General features: G+C 40.2%; 2 protein-coding genes across 3 annotated transcripts; both read right to left on the bottom strand.

Moving 5' to 3' along the window:
- Positions 1-461: 461 nt before the first annotated feature.
- ddx55 (DEAD-box helicase 55) lies at positions 462-9,474 on the bottom strand. The gene is made up of 14 exons (XM_003222737.4): positions 9,318-9,474; positions 8,217-8,267; positions 8,040-8,126; positions 7,358-7,449; positions 7,209-7,271; positions 6,719-6,868; positions 6,135-6,324; positions 5,557-5,639; positions 4,983-5,114; positions 4,708-4,800; positions 3,345-3,459; positions 2,369-2,537; positions 833-1,125; positions 462-691 (listed from the first exon to the last, which is right to left on the bottom strand). Exons 1-14 carry the CDS (start codon positions 9,423-9,425, stop codon positions 524-526), a joined length of 1,794 nt encoding a protein of 597 aa, XP_003222785.1. The 5' UTR covers positions 9,426-9,474; the 3' UTR covers positions 462-523.
- Positions 9,475-10,742: 1,268 nt separating this feature from the next.
- On the bottom strand, positions 10,743-18,927 carry tmed2 (transmembrane p24 trafficking protein 2). Of its 2 annotated transcripts, XM_008113686.3 has the most exons (5): positions 18,581-18,927; positions 15,414-15,606; positions 14,729-14,749; positions 13,187-13,294; positions 10,743-12,483 (listed from the first exon to the last, which is right to left on the bottom strand). In XM_008113686.3, exons 1-5 carry the CDS (start codon positions 18,758-18,760, stop codon positions 12,359-12,361), a joined length of 627 nt encoding a protein of 208 aa, XP_008111893.2. In that variant the 5' UTR covers positions 18,761-18,927; the 3' UTR covers positions 10,743-12,358. The 2 variants fall into 2 exon arrangements, with proteins under 2 accessions (XP_008111893.2, XP_003222786.3); XM_003222738.3 differs by lacking the exon at positions 14,729-14,749 and having other exon boundaries at positions 18,581-18,917.
- Positions 18,928-19,419: the final 492 nt, after the last annotated feature.

Genomic DNA, 19,419 nt, shown 5'->3' with positions numbered 1-19,419 from the left:
TTACATTGAAGAAGATGAGAGTGATGATTTAATCAGAGTTGGACAATCTTATCTTAAATTTGAGCTTTATGTAAATATTCAAAAACATTTAACCTACCGATGCCTCAATTAATGTAATTTTATTGGTACCTATTTTTATTTCTGAAATTTACTACTCTTGGCTTATATTGGAGTCAATGTTTTCCCAATTTTTTGTGGTAAAATTAGGTGCTTCGGCTTATATTCGGGTTGGCTTATACTCGAGTATATACGGTAGTACTTGTGCCACTTGGAAGGAAAAGTGATACATTATCTCCCCTGGAAAAAAACCCCAATAATAATAATAATATTACCTGCCCCTCTTTGAGGCTCAAAGCCTCCCACAACATGATTCCGTCCAGTTGTATTGGACTCCAATGCTTTAAATGCCTGGTTTGGAAGTTAGAGGAGGCTACAGTACCAAGGCCAAGAGCACAGGAGCATTTGTTACATAGAAAAGTCTGTTTTATTGCTATCCAAAGAACAAGCTCTCACGGTTTATGCTTCATCCTTCGGAGCCCGAGTCGCCCATTGTGTCTGCCTGAGCTTCCTTGGTGCTACGCAGCAGCTTCTTCTCAAACTCTTCCTCACTGATTTTGCCCTTCTTCAGCTTTTTGAGGAGCCGCGTGTCATTCAGCAGTTCCTCCATATCAGCATCTTCTACATCAGACCCCTGTAGTCGGAGAATAAAAAGCACACATTTTAGTTTCCCCCCAAACAATTACATAGATCTGCTTGTAGTCTTCATTTATACATACTCCCAAGAACAAGATAGTTAAGACTGTTGCTGGGCTCAAGCTCAAACATCACTCACCTCCTCTCTTTTCCGTTTGGCTGTCAGTTTCTTCTTCTTCTCCTTCTTGGCTTTCTGCTTGGACCAGGCTTTGTTTTTGGCAAACCTTTTCCTCCTTCCTTGCTCCTGCCCTTCCGTCCTTCGCTGCTCGAGAAACTTCTGCCTCTGTTTCTCTCGGTGCTTGTCTTTGAACGCGATCGAGTCTGTGTCCAGATCCACAGGCGTGAAGTCGGAGAAACATTTGCCTTTCAGCTCTGGCATCCGCGGCATCTTCAGCAAAGCAAAGCCTCGGGCCAAGCTGGAAAAGTCCAGGTCTGTGGCGGAGAGAAGAAAGGGATGCATCAAGGCACCCATATAACTAAGCAGAGACCCAGGCCCATTCCACACAACTCTATCAAATCTATATTGGATTATACGGCAGTGTGGATGCCGATAACCCAGTTCAAAACATTGTGGATTATCTGCCATGATATTATTGGGTTATACGGCTGTGTGGATGGCCGCACAGTGAGACGGTTCAGAACAAACCATCATTTTTCACAATGAGAACAGGCCAAAGACATACACGTTCTACCCGCCCCTCACCCCTAATGTGGCAGTGAGGAGTTAAATAATAATAATAACAACAACAACAACAATCTCCCAACTGCAAAAGGCCACCCTACTGGGATCTACACGCATCATCCGAAAATACTTCACACAGTCCTAAACACTTGGGAAGTGTTTGACTTGTGATTTTGTGAAACGAAATCCAGCATATCTATCTAGTTTGCTGTGTCATACAATGTCGTTGTGTCAATAATAATAATAATAATAACAACAACACTTTATTTATATACCACCCTATCTCCCAAAAGGGACTCTGGGCAGTTTCCAACATTAATATTTATTTATTTATTTACTACATTGATATTCCGCCCTTCTCACCCCAAAGGGGACTCAGAGCAGCTTACAAATTACATTCACATACATTATATTATTAGCATAGTACAATACTAGCATTAAATTACCATATTGTACTATATCATTACATTGTAATATTATTAGTAATATTACATGTAATATATAATATATAATTAATATTATTAAATTGTATTATTATCAGTATTATACTGTAATACATTATAATATTATCAATACATTATAATAATACAACAACATGCAGCACATTGCTTTTATGACTAGCCGTAGTTTATTATTCCATTCAGATCCTGAGTCAGCCTCATAAACTACAGCTTGAAGTCTATGCCTGTGATACAAACCAAAGGTAAAGTAAGCACAACTTGGCCATGTCAGGTGAAATGACCAGTGGAGAGAAGGGCTTGAAACAAACATTTGATTACAGAGCAGAATTACCTCATGTAGGAAGACAAAAACAAGCTCCCAACAGCTGCTGGGTCTCTGGACAGAAATGAAGAAGATCTCAACCTTACTAATGATCTACTGGGGGCAAGCTTCAGTCCTGAGGCTGCAAATGGGGCCACAGTTCCTATCTCAATACGTTCTCGCACCGGCTATTTCTAACGTTGGGCTTACCAAATAGGTTGCCAAAATTACCTTTTAATCGAAAGATCAGATTGCACTCGTGTTTGGCGTAGGCTTGCACGTAAGACACAAAGGCCTTCATCCCTTTCTCGTATACGGCTCTGTCTGCCAAACTCAGGGATTTCAGTTTGGGGAGAACATCCATCACGTTCGACTGTAGCTTCATTTCCTGCATGGGACACTGTTCAAAAGGATCAAATTTTCAAATCAGTTCCTGGAAAAAGACTATCCTACTTTTGCCTTTTCCCCCACAAGAGTATGTATAAGACAACACTACATGCCATCTTGGTGATCCTAACTTATGAATTTGCTTTGGTGCTTGTTTACTGTATATACTCGAGTATAAACCTAGTTTTTCAGCCCTTTTTTAGGACTGAAAAAAAACCTCGGCTTATACTCAGGTGAGGGTCCTGGTGGGCTTATATTCAGGTCGGCTTATACTCAAGTATATATGGTATATTTATTATTTTTCTCTATTATTATTGATATTGTTACATTTATTATTTTACTCTATTTTTATTATTATTAATACATTTATTATTTTACTCTATTATTACATTTGTTTCACTCTATTATTATTAAAAGGATACATAAGCACATTTACATTGAAGAAGATGAAAATAATGATTTAACCAAAGTTGGACACTCATATCTTAAATTACAGTTTGATGTAAAGATTCAAAAACATTTAAACTACCGATGCCTCAATTAATGTAATCTTATTGGTATCGCGGCTTATACTGGAGTCAATGTTTTCCCAGTTTTTTTGTGGTAAAATTAGGTGCCTCAGCTTATATTCAGGTTGGCTTATACTCGAGTATATACAGTAGTTTGTTCTATGTTTATTCTGTGACGGCTCAATGACTATATACAAATAAAATGGCACCCGGTAAGTGTTGGATAAGTAAATCCAGTTTCAGGCGCCTCTTTCAAGACACAACAGATACACTGCTTTTTACAGTTGTTGAAAATAAAATAGTCGCCTCACCTTTTGGTTAATAGCTAGAAAATTGATATAAGCTTCTTCCATGGGAAGCAGGAAGACGAGTGCACTGCCCAAGTGGCCAATGCGTGCTGTGCGGCCACAGCGATGCACAAAAGCACTGAAAGGAAGAGGAGAGAAAAGCAACTCAGCAAGAGAGAAGTTCTTGAAGATCACAAACGACTTGAAAACAAGAGCATTGATATCCTAATACAGATTGAGCATCCCTTATTTGGCATTCTGAAATCTAAAATGCACCAAAATCCACAACTGGGTATGCGAGTTGTTGAGATAGTGATGCTTCTGATGATTCAAAAGATGCAAGCTTTGTTTAATGCACAAAAATACTAAAAGTATTGTGTATAAAATTACCTTCAGGGGATCAATATAAGAAATGTATGAAACACAAATTAAATCCTAGACTTGGGTCCCATCTCCAAAGTATCTCATAATGTACGTATATACAAATATGGATATTCCAGACCCAAAATCGAAAAACACTTCTTGTCCCAAGCATTTCAAACAAGGGATACTTAATGATTGCATGTGATAAATGGTTTCTATTTTGCCCATCTCTAGACGCCTCAAATCTGGCAATGATGATAATAATAATAATAATAATAATAATAATAATAATAATAATAATAGTATAATATATTGCATATACATATAATATTGATAATAATATTATAATGTAATACAATATAATAATAATTGCACTATTATAATTGTATATTTATATTACATGTATATATATAATATACATTTACTAATAATATTGCAATATGGTCATATAGTACAATATAATAATATATAATACTTATATAGTGCTTATATTGTGCTGTACTAATAATATAATATATTGTATATACATATAATAATAATAATAATAATAATAATAATAATAATAATTACACTATTATAATTGTATATTTATATTACATACAATATTACTAATAATATTGCAATATAGTCATATAGTACAATATAATTATAATACTTATATAGTGCTTATATTGTGCTGTACTAATATAATATACTGTATATACATATAAGATTGATAATATTATAATGTAATAATATAATAATAATAATTACACTATTATAATTGTATATTTATATTACATGCAGTATTACTAATAATATTGCAATATAGTCATATAGTACAATATAATAATATATAATACTTATATAGTGCTTATATTGTGGTGTACTAATAATATAATATATTGTATATATATATACAACTTGTAAGCCGCCCTGAGTCCCCTTCGGGGTGAGAAGGGTGGGATGGATATAAATGTTGCTAATAAATAATAAATAAATAATGAAAAATAGTCTCCACTCTTAAGAGAGAAAAAAGTAGTACCTTGCATTGCTAGGAGGATCGTATTGCAAAACCCAGTTCACTTCTGGAATGTCGATGCCCCGGGCCATTACGTCAGTGCAAACCAGAATGCCACTAGGAAAAGGCAAAGTTTTGATATGAAAAGAGAAAGAGCTATGTGTCTTAACAAGTATGCAATATATGGCTGTTAAATACGAAATTCTAAGACTAACAATTCCAAATTCTTAGCAATTCACTCCATATTCTTATACCTAGATCATTACACAAACAAATACTTCCAGCGTTTGGTCTCTCACCTTGAAAGCTTCCTGAATTCCATAAAAATCTTATTCCGTTTGTGCTTCATCTTCCCATGGATGCACATGATTTGCACATTCCTAATCAAGGATTCCAACGCTTTCCCATAATACTCCACGCAGGCACAAGTACTGGTAAGGAGAAACAAAAAGCCATGAAAAAGACAGCACCAACAACCTCAATGTTATGAAAACTGCAAAGAAAAGCAAGACCGATGTCATGGGTCTCCAAGCTTCCCACAGTCATAATGAGATACCATATATACTCGAGTATAAGCCGACCCGAATAACATTGACACCAGTATGAGCCGAGGGTGGTAAATTTCAGAAATAAAAATAGATACCAATAAAATTACATTAATTGAGGCATTGGTAGGTTAAATTACATAAAGCTCCAGTAACAAGGGATAATATCAATTTTGCCTGTTAGTTCACGCATGGGATGAAGATAGATGTGTTAAATCAGCAAAGATTATGTGTGAAAATAAAGTAGATCCTAAAATCTTAAAGACTGCCCAGGCTTCTTTTCATCCAATGCAAATCAAAGGCCATGGAGAGTCCCATTTGGCATTACCTGAAAAAGACGAGATGCTTTTCTGGCTTGTGCTGACGAAGGAAATGAACTAACTGGTTGAATTTCTCATCTGCTTTGCAGATCTAAGTGCCAAGAACAGAAACAACACAGGGAGGAATAAATGACTGGCAGGGAAAACAGAATATTTATTAATTTCATTTATTAGCGACATTTATATTCCGCCCTTCTCACTCTGAAGGGGATTCAGGGCGGCTTACAAGCCATATGTACATACAATATATTATATTATTCATATAGCACAATATAAGCATTATATATTACTATATTGTACTATAACACTATATTGTAATATTCTTAGTAATATTACATATAATATAAATATACCATTATAATAGTGTATTATTATTATTATTAGTTATTATTATTATATTGTATATAATATAGATGATTTTCAACTCCCACCTCTGCAATTTCCAGAGCTGTAGTTCAAAAAGCTTGCCCGAGCTATGTATATGATTAAGAAAGCAAAAGAGGCTCCACATGTATCACCAAAGTGACACAGAGCCCTATTATTAAAACTATTCCATGAAAGTTGAGATCCGAGACCACCTCCATACCATATAGAAATTCTGGAGCCGCGTGGGGGTCTTCTGGGTGTTGCTTGCTGCCATGTCTTTCTCCTTCACAGAGATGCGGACAGGGTTGCGGAGGCCAGCTCTCACTAGATTTTCAACCTCTTGGGTCTGAGTTGCAGAAAAGAGTCCTGTCCGTCTCTGCTTTGGCAAAATGTCCAGAATGGTATTCAAACTGCAAGCAAAACAATGACTGTCATTCAGAGAAGCTCTTCCGGGTCAAGAGAAAAGGCACACCGTTTATTTATTAGCAACCTTTATATCCCACCCTTCTCACCCCAAAGAGGACTCAGGGCAGCTTATAATAATCATCATCATCATCATCATCTTTATTTATACCCCGCCACCATCGCCCCAAGGGGACTTGGGGCGGAGCCCGGACAGCATAATCAGATAAAAACAACAACTGTCCCATCTCCAGTCTCAGCTACTGTAAGGACTGCAACAACGCTCAGAGGAAACGGGAGCAGGGTGCCAGAGAATTCACAGTCCAGACTGATAAAGAAGTTTAAGCATTTTGACCCTGAAAATCCTGGCTTCACTAGAACACCGCTCCAAAAGGAAAATACCTTGCTTCAAAGCCCATGTCCAGGAGCCGATCTGCTTCATCCAAGACTAGAATATCAAGAGACCTCACGGAACTGGCTAAATCCAGCCCTTCTGATTTCCTCCTAAACATATCCTCCAAACGACCTGGTGTGGCTACGAGGATGTTTCCGCTGTTGGGGACAAAAACAAACGGACAAAAGCTTTTCAATCTGTTTTGGAGAAGACTTCCTTCCTTATATTGATCTTAGTCCTTAGAAAGTTTTCCAGCTCTGTAGATGAGCAGGGAATGCCTGCATTCAAGTCTATCTCGCATTCCGTTTCCTTATATCTTCCCTATGGGAATATCCCCATTGCCTGTTCTGTAACAAATCCCATATTCAAATAAAAAGGAGTGCCACTGACACAGGGTTCTATCAACTTAATGTAGCATGCACGGTATATTTACAAAACAACATTTCTCAACAATGTGACATCTAGTTAGCAAAATAGTTAGCACAGCAAGCCACTCACCCATGCTCTTTGAATCTTTCTACATCTTCCATGGGATTATTTCCACCAATAAAAAGGCACTGGCTGAAACAAAGCACACATACAATTCAAAAACTCATCCAAACAGGGCGTTATGGCCAGTCTTCTTGCAATCGGAATCCCCAACTCACCTAAACTGGGGGAAGTGTTTTGTGAAGTGGGAGATCACCTCATCTATCTGAATAGCAAGCTCTCTTGTGGGTGTGATGACAATTGCACCAACCTAGGGCGTCACAAAGAAAACAGGAGTGAAACACTGGGGTAGGAGTCCTTCCAATGCAATTTATTCCTCTATCTTCCATTTGATTTATGACAGCTGGCAAGAGCAGAGTGGCAGAGAGAAGGAACACAAGAAAGTGTGTACTTATAATATTGATAATAATATTATAATGTAATACAATATTATACTAATAATAATATAATATAATAATATCAATTATATATTATATAGTAAATGTAATATTACTAATAATGTTACCATATAATGATATAGTACAACATAGTAATTTAATGCTTATATTGTGCTATGCTAATAATATATTGTATGTTCATTTGATTTGTAAGCCGCTCTGAGTCCCCTCCGGGGTGAGAAGAGCGGGATATAAATGTAGTAAATAAATAATAATAATAATAATTAATTAATAAACTGTCATTAAGCAAACAACTGCATGTAGTGATGTGCTTGCTTGTTCACTTCTTCCACCATCTTCTGAGATAAATGAAAATTATTTTCACTACATCTGTGAAAGGCCATACCTCAGGTCATCCCATTTCTAGGTAACATACGGAAGCAAGAAAAGCGTGTGGTTTTACCTGCTTTTTCTTAAGCTTTTCTTCCCTTCGGAGAAGAATTTCTATGATGGGAATCACAAAAGCTAACGTTTTGCCGCTGCCAGTCACCTAGGGGCATTGAAACACAAAATGTCAAGAATATGATCTTTAGCAGTAAGTACACAAGGCCAAATCAAAGCCAAGTGGCAACATACTCACTGCTTCAGCAGCCACGTCCTTATTCGCCATGAACAAGGGAATTGTTGCAGACTGAAAGAGATACAAAACAGACTTTTAAAAGATAATATTATGGTGAATGCTAGCCCATCATGTCTCTTTTTAGAGGATTGCTGACAGAAGCCACGTTTATCCTTATTAGAGATTTTATAAAGCTAAACATTAGAAGCAGTCATTGTTTGGCTTACAATGTTTTGAATGGCCCCATTAAAAATGCATATGGATGTGGGCAAGCTACAATTCCCATCATCCTCTGTCATTGGCCCCAGACCCCACCAGTATGTAAAGTTGGTTATACTGGGTATGCATGCCAAGTATGGTCCAGATCCATCATCAGTTGGGATCACAATTCCCAAAAGTCAAGCTCAACCCCCTTTAAACCCCAACAGTATTCAAAGTTGGATGTTAAGTGTGCTCCAGAACCATCATCGGTTGGGTGTATTGACTAAGAGTGCATCTACACTGTACAATTAATACAGTTTGATACCACTTTGACTGCCATGGCTCAGTGCTAGGGAATCAGAACGAGGCATGAGTCTCCAATTTTTGTGGCTCAGCCCCAAACAGGAGGTAAAGATGCTGGAGACTCATCTACAAGTGATCTCTGATTGTGAGTGAACTACAACTCCCATAATCCTCTGTCACTGCGGCCCAAACCCTCCCAGTATTGGGAGTTTGCCATGCCGGGCCTGCGTGCCAAGTGTGGACCAGGTGCATCGTCGGCTGGGTTCATAGGGCTCTTGCGATGTGGGCGAACTCTAAATCCCAGCAGCCAAGGCCAATTCCCTCCAAACCCTGCCAGTGTTTATAGTCAGTCATGCTGGGTCTGTGTGCCACATTTGTTGCCGGGAGTCACAGGATTCTCAGGATGCGAGGTGAACTAGAACTCCCATCATCCAGGGTCAATCCTTCCCCAAACCCCAAACTCCTCCAGTATGTTCTGTTGGCCATGCAGGGCCTGTGTGTCAAATTTGGCCCAGATCCCTTGTGGGTGGGAGTCACCGGACTCTCTGGGTGTGAGTGAACTAGAACTCCCTTTCTATTGAAAGAGGCCTTCTGAGGCTCTGGGCCTGCCTTTCTTACCTGCACGGGGGTCATGTGAGGGAAGCCCATCTCTCGCAAGGCCCTCCGGACGCCGGGGCTGAGCTGAACCGGGAGAGAGTCCCAGGTTCCCTCCGTGACGTTCTCCATCGCCGTCTCTTCCGGCGGAGAAGCCGCCTCAGGGGCTCCACGAGCAACGCGTCCGTCTCTTTAAAGGGGCCGGCTGGGAAGGAAGGCTCGCGACACTTGAGTTCCGCCCCAGCACAAACGTTCCGGGCCTCCCCAGCAGCCAACTACAAATCCAGTCAGGCTGCACAGCCAGCCCTACTGCTTCCGGACAACTGCCATCCAAAAGATTTGAGAGAACGCTGGGTTCTTTTCTCCTGCCTTACCAGTTACATCTTTGGGGTTCAGAGATTGTTGTCTTTATTTTAATAATAATAATTAAATAAATAAATTGTACTGATTAGCCCTCAGGCCATATCACCATTTGAGTTTGCATAAACAGAGTTTCAGAGATGACACTACATTACCCATCATCCCCAGTAGTGATATTCCATCAGTGCTGGGACTGGGCATGGGAGGTTTGGCCCAACAGGATCTGCTGGGAAAGGCTAACAAAGTGAGAAGCTTTCTGTACGTAGAAAATGTTGGCAAACTCTAGCCCCTCTTGGACTATAATCCCCACCCTTAGAAGAAGCATGGCCAATTTTCTCCGGTGGAATGTGTAAAGTGAATTCATCCAATAGTAAATCAAGGTAAATCACTTTAATTCTTCATAGAATACATCCATCATTCAAAGGAAAGGTGGGCTATTAATTATCAAACTAATTATGTAAAATAATCTCCCAGTCTTTCAGTCTTACACTTTTGAGAAACACCTCCTTTTACTGTCTTGTCAAAGGCTTTCATGTCCAGAATCACTGGGATGCTGTGAGTTTTCCGTACTGTATGGCATGTTCCAGAAGCATTCTCTCCTGACATTTCACCCACATCTCTGGCAGGTATCCTCAGAGGTTGGGAGGTCTATTGGAAACTAGGCAAGTGGGGTTTATATATCTGTGGAATGATGTCCAGGGTGGGAGAAAGAACTCTTTATCTATTTGAGGCAAGTGCAAATGTTGCTATTGGCCACCTTGATTGGCATTGAATGGCCTTTCAGCTTCAAAACCTGGGAAAATCCTTTGTTGGGAGGTGTTAGCTGGCCCTGATCGATTTTACTTCTCGAGGCAATGAAGCTGTGTCCCAAATTTCTAGAAATTAGACTTACAAGCAGCCTGTCTTTTGACCAGCTTCACAGACACTGAATTACACTAGCAAATTATCCAAGTGTAGGAAGAAACTAATGTTTGATAAGATTGTTCAATAGGTTTGGGTCATATTCCACAGAACTGGTTTCCTTGCAAACAGGCTGAGAAAAACATAGAAATCACGATTTAAATTTTAAGACAAGCATCAGTCTCTCTCTCTTTTTTTAAAGAATGTGTTTATTTATCGAATCTGGCAACATTTCAAGCACTTTTCAATGTACATCTAATTGGAATTCCATTTGTCTCATACACAGAGTTGGCATACAACAGCTGCACCGAGAGGGGGCTACACAGCCATTTGAAGAACTGCTGTTAAAGATAACTATCTCGGGCTCAAAAAGATTGCTTGAACCATGAAAACTTGTAACAAATTTTAATTAAATTAAATTTGGTACAAAACTCTTTATGCATTGCGCTCCCCCCCCCCAAAATTGAAAAGAACCCATCCCCATCCATCCCCAAAATTACAACCAATATACATCAGTTCAATATACACGAGCCACAACATAATCTTGGATCAGCACCCACTCCCGCTCCCACAGACAGATGCGGCAATTTTAAAACCCATCATCCAAATAACAAGAAGAAAAATAGTTTGTACAAAAACTGAAGTCAATGTGTGTTTGAAGAGAGAAAAAAGGACAAAATGCATTGGTATTTCAACGTGTTCCTAATTGAGAGTGCCAACTCCTTACTTGACAGAGGCTCCTGTGTCTGTAACAGCAGTTCAACAAAGAAAAAAATCAACATGTATAGGTTTGCATCCCCATACTGGATAAGCTTCCCTACTGTGTTGCTATTAAATGCACAGAAGCCTCTTGGGAAGATTCACTGACAGTGAAAAACAACACACGTTTTATTTTTCTCTGCCACTTAAAAGGCACACAATCTCCCTCATAGAAAAGATGGTAACAAATCCTGGTGTTCCTAGGATCGCTCAGCAACAGAGCTGTGGCTTTTAAGAAATATGGGCTGCATAGCACGATAATAACCTCCCACCCCTACTACTGTTAACCCGTTGGCATCGGGAATCAGCATCCTGAACATAGTACTGGGATAATGCTAAACAGTTTGGAACTGGAAACAGAAAAAGAAGTAAACAATACATTTAACTAAATCCCCACAACTGGCTGCCTGTCCACTGGTTTGCACACCTACATCACATGGCTACCTGATCATTTTGCATTTTGATCTCGAATTAACAAGAATCGTACAGAACCACCCAGTATAATTAACATAACAGTACTGGAGATATTACAGATGCTGCCTAAACAGCAGCATCCTGTACTTTCCAGGACATACTGCCAGGGCTGGTAGTATGTCCATGATTCCTCTCCCATGTACATTTATAGAATTAAGAAATTCCTCACAGGTTTCAACAGTATTAAGAAAAAGCCACTTTTAGGGCACTGTACCACTTTTCCTAGACAAAAAAAAAAAAAAGATTTCCATACTAAAAGGGGAGGGGGATAAAAGACTCAAGGAAGGGCTGAAGAAGACTAACAGTACGGCCTTAAATCTAACTTTTGCAATTTTGGTTAAACTCACTTTGGCGAGCAAGAAACAAAAGATCTGCCGATTTGAATGAACAACTCTCAGCACATTATTCCCCTATAGAGAATATCTATATAAAAAATCATCTAAGTAGAAACTTAAAACAGGTTTTATCATTCAGAACGCAAGGGTAAAATAAACTAAGAAATCTTGATAACCAAATTGTTTGGTAGATGGTGAACAGAGAATCTGGGATCCCTGGAGAATAGGGGGGGTTGATTAAACAACTCTCCGGACTTCAAAAAACCTCTTCAGGTAGTAGATCTGTCCCAGTGTCATGGCAACTAATACAAGAGCTTCGAAAAACGACCAGAGGACCACTCTGCTGTTTGTGTTGTCATTAACTAATGGGGAGAAAAACAGAAAAAAACCAAGTATTTAGTTCCACATCTCGAAAACCCAAGCAAGATGCACAAAATAGCAAACACAACACGAAGTTGTGGTCTCTTAAAGTCTAACAGATAACTGCCATAGTATGGCACAAGAGACTATGAGCCACTAATCTGAAAAGCCCCCTCTTGAATCTCTTTCGCTGTCACAGCCTTTGCATTCATCAGCACAAACATAACACATCATACTTACTTTGATTGCAAAATAGCAGATATGAAATGTTTAAATGATTTTTTTAAAAATTTAAATTAATGGTTAATATTGCAGTTTGTATTAACTTTTTTACCATCAGATTTATAGTTCTATTTTTTTAACCTGGATAGAAACCACCTGGGAGCCAGTGTGGTGTAGCAGTTTGAGCACTGGACCGATTCTGGAGAGCAGGGTTCGAATGCTGCCTCGGCCATAGATACCTATTGAGTGGCCTCGGGCAAGTCACACTCTCAGTCCCAGAGGAGAAAGCAAACCCTCTCTGAACAAATCTTGCCAAGAAGAAAACCCCAGAATACTTCTCCTTAATGTGGCCATAAGTCAAAGCTGCTTTGTGTCCCAACTTGGGAAAAAAGCAGGGAATAATAATAATAAATACAATGCTGACATAAAAGTATTACTTGCTATCAGAGTAGGTACACATATAGGATGAACAAAGCTACCTACTTGCTCGGTGTATCCTTTCACGAACTTCCATATACTCCTGTTCATGCTTGACGGCTGTCATGGCCACTGCTAATTCATTAATCATCTCTTCTAACCTGTTCTGGTGAGCTGCAGATGGATCGCAAAGACATGACATTTAGGGGTCAAATAAAAAGAAATACACTACAAGTTAATACAAATCCGAAGCCCTCCCAGATAGGAGAGAACTTAACAAAGACAAAAATGCTTTTACATGTGTACTTACTTCAACATATGGCTACGTTCTAGTTATACATATTCTAAAACAGGGCACCTGCATGGGTACAAACAAGCTCCCAGATAGCCGCTCCATTTCACACCATATCCACCCATTCCCATCCCACACCCAGTAACTTCAACTGACTTGTTTTGGGAAGTACTGGCAAAGGTTACTTTACCATCACCATGTTCCGTTACCATAAATAGGTACAACTCTCTATAGACAGGAAAAAACTGTCATAAAGTGAAAGAAACAATGAGGAAACCAAAGAAGTCCTCACAACAGGGCATTCAAGACCAAGACAGTCACACAAGTAATGCAAACAAGTGCCTATTAGTACACTTTAACCATGCCGACACCTGCGCATGCATGTTTACATCAACTGGTTTTCATCAGAGAAAACTCCTCAAACAGTGATTTGTTTCGCCAGGGTTTTGTGGATTCAGCACTCAAGCTCCTGGCAACAACTGGAGAGAAAGCACAAAGGCATCACGGAGCTGGAGTAAGTCATGTAGCCATGGGGTCCAGCTCTATGATTCCTGCCAAAAATCAGAGGCAGAATATCAGCAGGATGGGTGCAAGGACATAGAGACATCGAAGAGATTTTTTAAAATAAGATTTTGCCTTCAAACCTTCAGGTCAAGAGAACTTCTTTCAGCTGCCCAATTTCTAACACTGCAATATCTTATATTCATCGAGGACTTAGAAATACAATTTAGCCATCTGACGAAATGGAGCCAACAAAATGACATGGGAATGCAAACACATTGCAGACTCTGATGCATAAAATATTTCCAAACTCTCACTCTCTGCAATCTTGGAAATTGGGGAACTGACGGAAAATTTCTTTCAGGGGGAGACAGGGCTCTTGTTTAGGGGGAAAGAGTCTAATTTTCCTTCTCATAGCTATGCTTCTGGATAACAGCATAAACCAGAAAGTGTAAGGAGGGACTAGGATATTATAAAAACCAAGTTAAAGCACAACATAGCCTATTGAAGGTATCTACAAAGCAAAGGACAGGTAGGCATGCAGGAGCCAGCATCTTACCTAGTTATTAACTACACTGCGGTAGCCTAACAGGTGAGAAACAATAACAGGATTCAAATTGTGCAGGGGCTTTGGTCCCAAAGAGGTTTCACCCTAAACCCTCAATGTCGAAACAAGAAACGACTGTGCTTATCGACCTATGCGAGCAAGAAATCTCACACGTGAGCACACACACAACCAAATTCCAACAGCTGCCAGTAGATTATGAAACACAAGGTAAGAGACTAGCAAGCTCCTTAAAAAGCAGTACACATACCATCCCAGGTATCTCCACCACCTAGAGAGAAGTATCAGAGATGAACACAAGATTCAGGACAGAAGGCTAAAGATGTCACACACAAAGGGCCAATATTAGTATCAACCGACCTCCATTGTCCCACACTGGCAAACAGATAAGTCATGTGCTTTCAAACATTTGCGGGAAAAGTTGGTGAAACAGCTCCAGGAAATTAGGCAGAGCTGGAACAGTCAACTCCTAAGTTCCCTTCACTGCTGAGCACAATGGGGACTCTGTTCACTAAGGCAGATGGAAAGGAAGGTAAGCGACTGGCCGCTGCATGTAAGAGAAGCACAACAGACTCTTTCCAAATCGTGCTTCACTAACCCAGAGTCATTAAAGGAAAAGGTGCTCTTGTGTAGGGCCACATGGAGCAACAAAGATGGGGGCTGTAAGAAATAGGAAAGAACTATTTCCTATTTCTACATAATTACATAATTTTCCAAACAGTACATGGGAGATCTGTCCTATACACACATACACCAATGAATTTCTATTGTGCTGAAAAAGAGAGGGGACTAAATTATGTTACAACAAACATTTATATTGAAAAGAAAACAATTGGAGATTAATGATGACAGCACAGTTGAAAGACACAGATGGAGAAGCTTCCAGTAGGAGAGCTGGGTGAACCAGAAAGATTTGTTTCCTGCATGTGGCTCACCTTCTGTCTCCATATCTTGCCCCTTTGGTGCTTCACCGATATCAATAGTGAACATCACTATCTTGGGAGTCATGGTGGACATTCTGTTGCTGAAGCAAAATTTGTACGTCCCATCCATGTGAGCAGCAAAGGTATACTTCCCATTGGATTCTCGGTCTCCTTTGTGGATGACCTTTTTGTCAGGGCCCGTAATCTGGAAACAAAAGAAAAGCTGTTACTAACTACCTGCACTGAACACCAATCATCTTAGTTTGCCTTCCTTCTGAACATTCACAGGGCTGGGTAACAAGCTGTTGGCATAGAAGAAAAGAATTAAGAACCCATCCCATGCTATTTCCCATCCAGACCACATTTTTAGAGTAAGATTTTAAAAGCAGCACAGCCTAGGAGCACACTGCCGCCCTGTATTACATTCTGCAGCGAGACCAGCACAAACAGAAGTCAGCTGGTATAGTGAAACCTGACCTGATGGAAGAACTCAAGCCTTATGCACTTGTGCCGTGTGGCTGTTTCAAGGCCATCAACAGCAGTTAGGAATGTCTCTTTTCCCAGACACAATTTAAATGGCAATCTATCAGGAACGCTTGGCTTGTGTGTTCCATAGCAGAATGGGGTTGAAATGGATGGCTCTTGGGGTCTCTTCCAATTCTATGGTATTAATATATTATATACACATGTAATATTGATACTAATATAATGTAACACAATATAATACTAATAGTATTACAAAATAATAATATTGATTATATATTATATATTAAATGTAATATTACTAATAATATTACGGTATAGTGCAATATAGTAATATATAATGCTATTATTGTGCTATGCTAATGATATAATATACTGTATGTAAAGATAACTTGTAAGCCGCTCTGAGTCCCCTTCAGGGTGAGAGAGGGCGGGGTATAAATGTAGTAAATAAATAATAAATGAATATTATGGAGAGGAATGTCAATGGGACTTAAGAAAGTCTCCATGCACATTTTGAGAAAATGTGCAACCACCATAGCAAGAGACACCCAAAATATGCTTCCGCCGGGTAAACCTTCAGCTCATCTTTCCACAATTCTGTCTCAGAAAATATAAAAATTTACCATGTAATGACATAGGGCGCTTTTATCACCTATTAGAAATACAGGGAAATAATCCTTCCCAAATAATCAACTGTCCGAACTCAGCTCCTGCCTTTACATTGAAACTTTCACTACCCTTCTTTTCACCTTTCATGAGATTTGCTATTCAAAATAGGTCTAACTCATACTATCCCATACCATAAACTCTGGAGTGACTTGAGATTGATATTGACAAGCAAAATAAAGACAAACTTATTATAACACAGTTTTGTGCAGGAGGGACATCAAGCTATAGCACGTTTAGCCCTTGCTTTTTAATAAATCTCTCGTTGGTTGAGTCTCCACCTATTCAACCTAGTTTGTGGCAGCCACAAAAACAAGGAAGATTCCGGAGTAAAACGCGTCATTTCAAAAACAGGGCTGCACAATGAAACAGAGGAAAGAACATTTTAGGCCTTCCCAGAAAAAGTTCATTCTCGAGGAGCTTTGAGCAGCATTTAGGATGGCTGTAGAAATGTCAGTAGCCCTTCCCCATTCGATTAAAGAGGCCTTCTGGGTGCATAGTAGGAGATTATTAATTATTTATTTATATCCCGCTTTTCTCCCATGGATGGGATTCAAAGCAGCGTGCAATGGTTAAACAACAAAATTACGTAACATAAAAATACCACCAAAAATCCTATAACCAAAGTAAACAGAAATACACACTACATAAGCCTGATTTTATAAATTAATAAATGAAAACATTATACTGATGCTCAGGCCATTACTGTTAGCCATTCAAAGAGTTGTTCTAGGGCCCTAAAAACTCCATTTCCTTTAGGCCAAGTTAAAAATATTACCGGTCCAAAATAACATTCCAAAAATATGCAGTTACCTATATGTATCTGACTATTGTCTACTGTTGATCTTCAGGAAAGGCCTGGTTCCATAAAAAGGTTTTAACTTGAGAACGAAAGGCCAGCAAGGAGGGGGCTTGATCACATGCCTTCCCAATGTTGTGACCCCTTAATACAGTTCCTCACATTGTGGTAACCCCCAACCATAACATTATTTTAGTTGCTATTTCATAACTGCAATTTTGCTCTGTTATGAATCGTAATGTAAATATCGGATATGCAGGATGTATGTTCATTCACAGGACCAAATTTGGCACAAATACCTTGAGTCCCCCCACGGTTAAGAAAAGCGGTATAGAAATGCAGTTAATAAATAATAATAATAATAATAATAATAATAATAATAATATACCTGATGCGTCCAAATTGGAATACTGGTGGGGTTGGGGGGATTGATTTTGTCATCTGGGAGTTGTAGTTGCTGGGATTTATAGTTCACTTACAATCAATTACCATTTTGAACTCCACCAATGATGGAATTGAACCAAATTTGGCATACAGAACTCCCATGGCCGACAGAAAATACTGGAAGGGTTTGGTGAGCACTGACCTTGAGTTTTGGAGTTGTAGTTCACCTACATCCAGACAGCACTGTAGACTCAAACAAAGAGGGATCTGGACCAAACTTGGCACGAATACTCAATATGCTCAAATGTGAGCAGTGGTGAAGTTTGGGGAAAATAGACCTTGACATTTGGGAGTTGTAGTTGCTGGGATGTATAGGGTTTTTTTTTCATGTCAGGAGCAACTTGAGTCACTTCTGGAGTGAGAGAATTGGCCGTCTGCAAGGACATTGCCCAGGGAACATTGCCCAGATGTTTTGATGTTTTACCATCCTTGTGGGAGGCTTCTCTCATGGAGCTGGAGCTGACAGAGGGCGCTCATCCACGCTCTCCCTGGGTGGGATTCGAACCTGGCAGCCTTCAGGTCAGCAACCCAACCTTTAAGTCGCAAGGCTTTAATCCACTACGCCACCAGAGGCTCCTGGTGGGATGTATAGTTCACCTAAAATCAAAGAGCCCCTTGAAGCCCACCAAGGATAGAATTGGGCCAAACTTCCCACACAGAACCCCCATGACAAACAGAAAATACTGAAGGGATTTGGGTTCCTAAGACTACGAGAAATAAGTGTTTCTGACTGAAAAGTAGGGCCCTTTCCTCCCTCCCTCCCTCCTTATCCCGCCAGACTCGCCTCGACGTCGATGTCCAGGAAGCCTCCCTCGGCCACCTCGAAGATGAGGCCCATCTTGGTCCCCGACGGGACCCGCTCCAGGAAGCACTCCTCGGCGTGCGCGTCGATGCTGACGAAGTAGCCGGCCGCCGGGCCCCACAGCGCGGCCAGCAACGCCACCACGGCCCGCAGCGGAGACATGGCGGCGAGGAAACGAGGGAGGGAGGAAAGAAGGAAGGCGAGCGAGCGAGAGGCGCAGGCCGCGGAGACGAAGGAGGAGGCAAGAGGAGGGCGGAGGCGGAGGACCCGACGCTGCAGCCACACGCAGGCCTCTGAGGAGCGCTTCCCGCTCTCGGCCCGCCCCTTCCAGGGCACGGGGCCCTCGCTCATTGGCCAAAGATGGGCCCGCTGCCACGTACAGGCCGCAGAGGAGAAGCAGCCCTCGACGTCACGTGGGGCGGGGCTCTGATTGGTGGGCGGGGCAAAAAAAGAGGGCGGGCCCACAGTGGCTGCTTTATTTATTTCGTGTCAAAGAAATAAGTACAGTAGAGTCTCACTCATCCAACATAAATGGGCCGGCAGAAGCTTGGATAAGCGAATATCTTGGATCATAAGGAGGGATTAAGGAAAAGCCTATTAAACATCAAATAATAATAATAATAATAACTTTATTTTTATCCCCCCGCCCCATCTCCCCGAAGGGACTCGGGGCGGCTTACATGGGGCCTTGCCCGATAAAACAATCAAATATCAAAACACAGCAATAAAACAGTTATCCAATAAAAACATCAATTACAGTAAAAACAATCGTTAAAATCAACATAAAACATACAATATTAACACTGGAGACTAATTCATAG

Source organism: Anolis carolinensis, chromosome X, assembly GCF_035594765.1.
Source record: "Anolis carolinensis isolate JA03-04 chromosome X, rAnoCar3.1.pri, whole genome shotgun sequence".
Classification (NCBI taxonomy): domain Eukaryota; kingdom Metazoa; phylum Chordata; class Lepidosauria; order Squamata; family Dactyloidae; genus Anolis; species Anolis carolinensis.
The sequence above is the reverse complement of the archived record's forward strand: the minus strand, read 5'-3'. Positions and strand labels throughout refer to the sequence as shown.